Below are 7,500 nucleotides of genomic sequence, written 5' to 3'. Positions count from 1 at the left end.
ATTGTGTATTACTTCCCCACTGCCTGGAAGCCTGTGGTGTTACTATATCAGAATTTAGGTTAACATTAGTGGTTCTTTCCTGCTCTTTATTATATTTGGGAAAACATTTACTCCAGTAACCCCATACAAGTAAATTATCTAAAGTTTGCCAGAATAAATCTAACCTGTCATGCTTACCCAACTATGTAAGCTAAGCATCCGAACAGTGTTATGTTAGAATGACATACAACTCTGAGCGTACGTTTTTCCTCATTATACATAAAACTAATCAAAATTTACTAAACCTAATAAGACTAGGAATAACTAGCTCTACACTGCTGACAAAAACAATGCTTCCCCTTTATTTAAATTACTTCTACATGGATTATCAACTGGTGAGGACACTGATGTTTTGCCCGGGACATTAGTTTTAGCCTCAGTCTTGTAGCACATTAACTTGTATATAGCCATCAAGTGCATATTAAGGACCCTTTTACCTGTGGTGGAGGATGTATTCAGACCATTTATTATTAAAAGAAGCAATATTCTACTATATAAATACTTCATTACAAATAAAAGTCCTGCCTTCAAAATTGTACTTAAGTAAAATACTTTAGTATTTGCACCAAAATGTACTGAAATATAAAAAGTAATAGTACTCACTATACAGAATGTCTGTTAATTTCATATTATTATATTATTGGGTCATTATTATTGATACGTTAACATGTAATCAGCACTTTAATGTTGTAGTTGGTTGAGGTGGAGCTAATATTAACTGCTTCATATTTTTCATATAATCTATTATAATTCATTATTTTTTTTCATTAGAAACTGATCATATGTTTTGTATTTATAATCTCAATCTTCAAACCAAATAAGTATTGTGGAGTAAAAAGTACAAAATTTCCCACTAAAACTTAATGGAGTAGAAGTATAAAGTATCATAAAATGAAAAAACTACTATAGTACTTGTAAAGTAAAAGTACAAAATTGTACTTACTTACAGTACTTGAGTAAATGTCCTTAGTTACTGTCCACCACTTTCTTCCACAGAGTTCCCCACAGGTCAACTTGAAATATTAAAATATCAGTCTAGTATGGTCTTTTCAATTAACTTGTGGAGCCAATGTTACCTTATTTTGCTAGCTTTCTAAAGCTGTTGAAATGTGCTATGGACCATTGCCACTTTAGCTGGCAAATGAATGGTCGCTGGTTTAAATGAGAAGCTTGCTTTCGTCTACCTACGTCTGATGTCCAGGTGTTGCTTTCAAGAGTTTTTTTAGAACCCGTTGTTTCAAAGTTTAATATAAATGCTACGTGGAGAAAGACTGACAGGCATAACAACAATAACTAAGGGGGGAACGACTTAGCAAATTGTCAGTTCAGCAATAAACACTAGATAGAGACAAAATCAACAATATATGCATGTATTTTGCATGGCACTCATAACTACATCCTGGCCAAACCAGCAGCCAAGACTAGACAAGAATGCCTAAAAAAATGTCTAAATTCATCATCCTGTGGATAGAGTCACTGGTTGTGACATGCAGAGCCCCCCTCCCCAGAAAAGAAAAAAAAAGTTAATACCTCCGCTTTCTCTCTCCTGCCTTTAACAGGATTCATTGTTCCTCTCTGATTTGTGCGTTTTTTATGTTAATCACTCCCTCCTAACACACCAGTCGTGTCTGAGGGAGGGGGAGCAGGGGCGGGGGTGGGGGATTCAGTGGTCGTCAGCCGCCAGGGTCATTTGTAACGGCTGATGAATGAGCGACTCAAATAAATAAATAAGTGCACTGCATCTGACCCACCCAGCTTTTCCCAGGCTCTTTGGTGTTGTGGGGAGTGGGGAGGGGGGTTGAACACAGCGACAGGGCCACAATTGATTTCCTCATTGCTTCAGTTTGTCGCTTAATCTGGCGATATGCTGATAAATCTTCGCACTTTGTCAATTAATTTCCCTGAAAAATGAGACCCAAAATGGCGAGCACATCAATACAGCAGCAGATTCTGTGTCAAAAATTAAGCGGTAAAATTAATTGCCCTCCCATCCGCTCCTGCTAAAACATAACTAATGAGGGAGGCAATTATAGCTGCATGCAGACTCCTCTGGGGTTATTTAAAACACACACGCACATACACACATACGGATATATATATGTGTGTGTGTGTGTGTGTGTGTGTGTGTGTATTCACACACATGCAAAGAAAGGTTGTATATTTTGACTTCAAAGTTCTTTTATTGTAGTGCAATAAGACATATTTAATTCCGGTAATGGGCGGAAGGTTGAGGTGTATCATCAGTATTCAAATAGCCAAAAAGCTTAAGGTATCTCAGTGCAGACACCTCAGCAGGAATGTGATTTTTAGTGCATTTTTGTGCATGTTGCTAGACTTTTGGGTAGACTTGGTTGTGTATTCTTTAAAATGGATGTTTGTGACCTATAGCTTGATTTCTGTTTGTTTGCAACTTTGTGTGTCTGGCTTTGACCTCTACAATTGAAAAACTGACAATTGATGTTTGAATTCAGGGTTTAGAGCCAGGATTGAGGTCGGGTTAGATTTAAACTTAAAGTTGAGGCTGTAAATGATAAGCAAGTGGTTTTAAGGTTACTGTTATGTTAGAATAAAGTTTAAAGTAAAGGTTAAGGGCTATTCATATACAGATAAAAGGTAGAGGTTGTGGTGAATCAGGGATGACTGTAATCAATTTAAGTTTGTGTTGTGGGTGGGGGGTCTGTGCTGCTTTAGCCAGCCAGATCCCGTGGTGTTGACAGCAGCATGTCACTCTTGTACTACCCCACCTCGCTATCCTCACCCCGGTCCTCAGAGGGCTCACCGCCACAGAACAGCAGATGAAAAGCACACATGTAATTTATCGCCAACGTTTCCTCCTCAAGAATAATTGTGGCGACCGCGGCTGGGCGTAGGGATCGATGGCTATGGATTTTTCTGTGGTGGGGTCTCGTAGCGTTGGGTGTAATGAGAGAGGGAAAGGAGGGAGGAGAGGAGGGGGAGGATGGACTGGCGCAGTTTTTCTGATAAGGAGAAAAGGTCTGACCAGATTCTTAGTAACTCATCTGGAGTTTGGATATACAGAAATTGTTTGTTTTTTGCATCAAAGGAAACCTGTTTTCTCTTTATGAGCAATGGGGTCCTACATGAACACAAAATTATCTGCCAAAATATGAACAGTTTTGATGTATTTGTATTATCTGTTTTTGTTGCTCTTCTCACTAGTTTGACGTGATCAGGGCTCAGCTGGAAAAAGCTGATGTCAAGTACTTGCTTACAGCAATGAGGATTTGGAATCAAAATGTGATGACAGTTGTGGGTTTCTTGATGAGGGTTTGGCTGTTAAACTGAAAACTTTGATTTATTTTGATTGTTGCTGATTCAGTGAAAAATATTTCATGTTATTGAGAAATACTTAAGACTTGAAACCAAGTTTTAGGGGCTTTAAAATATCCACTATATTGGCTTCTTTTTGTCTCCATTATTTGTGCTAAGTGGTCATTGCTACAGTGTTTCTGCTTTCCAGAGTGCACTTTTCCTTCCTTTTCTGCCAATCAAGTTTGCACTACCCAGTTTTTCCATTTATTTTACACAAAATACAGTACTGTTGCGGCCAAAAATAAAAAATATTTTACTTTCTGTAGCATATTTTCAGATTCTGTGGCACTTTTTTCCAGGAACATCGTGTATTTAGAACAGCAAATGCAATTCAGGGATTTCATGTGGCTACATAAAATAGCAGAATAGACATTTATTTATATGAAAACATTGTTCCTTTAAAGGCCAGCAACACTGTGATTCGAGAGGGAACCTGTATGAATTGACTAACGAATGCACCATTTGAAGGCTGTTTTTCTCCCTTTTAAGTGGCACTGCATTAAAACTCTTCTCACAGTCGAGTGGCTTTAAATGGGTGTAACAGAGGAAACTTGAGGCTGCTTTGTCTCTGTGGACTCAGTGAAAGCTGCTATCTGTGCAGAAGAGGAGCAGTGCACCGCTGAGGCCCAGATGGAAGACTCACCGAAATGTGTTATCAGTGTGTGGCGAGAGCTGAACTTCACCATCAGCATTTAGATGAATATTTAAGTGACGGAGATGTTGGCTGCCCACAATGTACACAAATGCAGCTTGTATGTTAGACTATGTGACACCTATACTGTTTCCATACATGTGCTGGTACATAACATGTACATATAGCACATCACATGCAGTTTGACTTGCGTGTCTGACTGATTTGCGGGAAAATTTGCATCTTGGTGTGAGTGTGTGTGTGTGTGTACATGCATGCGTGTGTGCAGATTTGCATGCACATCTGTGTCCATTTGATGAATGTGTTTGTGTGTGCACGCACATGTTTCCCTGAGTGAGTCTTATCACAAATTTTGCTGTGTATGTGTGTGTGTGTGTGTGTGTGTGTGCGTGCAGGAGTGTGACTACCTTTGTGCAATGGCGTAGAGAAAGATGTAGAAATAGACAAAGAGAGAGAGAGAGACCATCATGCTGTTAATGACAGAGCCAGATGCAGGGAAGAGAGGAGGAGTGTAAAAAAGCTCTTCACGCTCCCCATCTGGAAGGCATCGCCCCTAAATGAAGTTGTACAAAACCATCCCATTGATAATAAAGCTAATTTTTATGGCTCTGACAAGTATGTAATTATGTTCAGCGGTGCTTTTCAGATTTTATCACAGTCAATAAACCACACTGGCAATTTCCCGTCCCCCATTTGACATATTTACACGGATCCATCTGATTGGAGGAATTAGTTAGCTGTGAGAGCTCTGATGGATATACACTAGTGATCTGTGACTTCTGCTTGGCTCATCTGTTAGCCAACTAGACCCACTGCTCATCTGTTCAGTCTTTTTATTTTCTTTTCTCCGTTTCTGCCTTTCTCTTCCTTTCCACATTTCTCCTAATCCATTAACTCAATATTTCCTTCTTCCTTGTCTTTACTTTAGCTCTCAGATTTTGCTCAATGGCACCTCAGCAGTAGTTCTGAGTTGAGAAAGTATCTGTCATTCCTTCCTCCACCAGACTTTTTCTACTGAAAGGATTCATAAATCTTCTTCAATAACATTTCACTCATCACCACACCCTGATATTTGAGGTTGTAATTTTCACCATTTAATTGTATTTATTTTTATTTATGTTGATGCAACTTTAAAATCGAAAAGTATTAGAGACAAATTCATCACACTGAACTATATTAAGTTGAGGCAGACAGAAGGAAAACAACTGAAACAAGGCAAATGTCATGAATTGTTTAGCTTCAATTACTCATGTGAATGATAACAGCAGTAGTAGCAGTTTATTTTATTATCAATGACATCACTTGCTTTCCCAATGTGTCAAAATGAACTTGGTCCAAATGCACATCCGTACGCAGGTTAATACAGAACACACTAAATACATATTTAGGTAACATAAACCTGTTGTGTCTTAATTTAATTGAGTTTAATAAGATCTATTCGAACTAACACCCCTAGATTTTAAGGGTTTTATGTCCTTTTTCAGTTTCAGCAGTTACAAATATCCTGATTTTGTTGCTTTATGTTGGTTTTCATGTTAGTCTTAATTTCACGAAGCATTAAAACTTTCTGAGAGGGTCTTAAAATTGACATATTGAATACTGCAGATATGCCCGTTATCTGACAGGAAAGCAGACGTGAATGTCATTGTATTCAATGTTGTATTGAGGGATAGTTTAGGTGTATTACAACTTGGGTCTGATTTTCACAGCTGTGGCTATTGTTTCTTTCACTAATGGCATTGTACTACCCAAAGTAAGAGGTGAGATCTAGGAACAAAGTATCATCACTAAAATAACATGAGTAGTCATATGTTCAGACAGGTTGTAAACAAGCCAAATGTTTAGCCAGATTATTCAGAGAAAACTATATTTACAGAAAGAAAAAAAAACAAAAAAAAAAAGTGAGTACACCCAAATAATGTTAAAAAAAAACCCTCACTGCAGATAAAATGTTGTGTAATACATCAAGTATGGTATGTCAGAGTTGATCAAGGTCAAATTGTGTTAACTGTGATGGATGTTTACAAAAGACAGTTTGGGTAATAATTAGAGATGTACCATACCAATCAGTATAAGGGACGATTCAGGCATATTTTAAAGTTTTAATTTGTATCGGCTAACATAAATCCACTCCCTGTTTCCTGTCTGGCTCACCCTGCCGGTGTTGGAGTGCTGCTCTCTTTACCTCAGCCAGATATTCTGCTGCACATTCAAGTGAAAATTAGAGTGTGTGAATGTGAAAAATTAAATATGGGTGCACAAGTGTGAGCGACACTGACTTCAGAAAGGTTGGCTAAATTTTGATGTGAACCAATTCATTACCTCTCCTGTCTTCTTTTTATTAGCAAAGCTAAATGTACAAAACATTCAGGTAGTAGCTTCTCATTTTTAGCCAATGATGACTGTTGCTTTCACCGGTTAAAATGACAAACGTTGCCAGCAGCAGTTCATCTGAGCGGTTGCTATTCAATGTTAGACTAATTCAGAGAGGAACATGATGACACTACACAACACAATAAGATGAAACTTGTCTGTTGTCGGGTTTGATTTTGCACTCATCAAAGATCATTTGTAAGGGAAGGCCCCCGAATCCGTAACACTGCTGCACAATCATGAGTGTTTCTGTAGTTCCAACAACTCCAACAGAGTGATATGTGTCCTCTCTGGCGGATCGCGCCTCCTCAAGTTGAGGAGTCACATACTCTTTTTCATTCATATCATATCAATAATTTAAGTTAAACTTAGTATATTTGAACCAGGACTTTCAGTATTTGCATCAACAAGCTTGTGAAAACTAAGGTGTGTCAGATTAAGTTGGCTGCAGCTCTCATTTCAGTGTATCAAATACATATTTAATCAACATTTAAGTAAATATAGGTATCTGATCAGACTCGTTTTCAGCAGATTCCCAAAATTAAAGGACTTGGATCAGGATAAGGGCCTAAAAAATCTTGATCATGACATTCGTCGTAAGAATTTCACTGTTTACTTTTGTTTCCTGTTGCAAGGTGGTTTGTCAGATGGCTTGTGTTGACAATAATATCCAAGTTTTAATGAACTTGAATTACACTTTAAAGAATGATTTACTCCTTTGGTCTCTTAAAAGAGATGTGGATTGGAATGAGAACATTTTGAAAAATGTAAACGAGACAAAAGTTATTTGTTTCCTGCTCTGGTTATTGCTGTCTCTCCCTGATTCTGGTTTCTTATATGTATTTCTCCATCCTAGACAACTCTAATTCTTCCCATTCCCCTTCCTCTCTATCTGTCTACAGGAGAGAAGTCTTATCTGTGTGACCTTTGTGGTTTTGCGGGAGGCACAAGACACGCCCTCACCAAACACAGGCGCCAACACACAGGTAAGCAACAACACACACACCCTGAACTCACATCGTAAAATAATCGAATCACACAAACTACAGTGACACAAAAACATTAGGCACCTCTGGACAAACATTTCTGTTACTGTGAATAGT

The 7,500-nt window shown here is 38.2% G+C and overlaps 1 protein-coding gene across 2 annotated transcripts in view; it reads left to right on the top strand.

Moving 5' to 3' along the window:
- The window catches only part of LOC120784292 (zinc finger protein 407-like), a 155,047-nt gene that overhangs the window by 92,766 nt on the left and 54,781 nt on the right, over positions 1-7,500 (top strand). For both annotated transcript variants that reach the window (XM_040117969.1, XM_040117971.1), the window contains exon 7: positions 7,300-7,383. In XM_040117969.1, coding sequence (XP_039973903.1) covers positions 7,300-7,383 — 84 coding nt within the window. The remainder of the gene's footprint in view (positions 1-7,299; positions 7,384-7,500) is intronic.

Source organism: Xiphias gladius, chromosome 22 (assembly GCF_016859285.1).
Source record: "Xiphias gladius isolate SHS-SW01 ecotype Sanya breed wild chromosome 22, ASM1685928v1, whole genome shotgun sequence".
Classification (NCBI taxonomy): Eukaryota; Metazoa; Chordata; class Actinopteri; order Istiophoriformes; family Xiphiidae; genus Xiphias; species Xiphias gladius.
This window is presented reverse-complemented; position numbering and strand designations above follow the sequence as displayed.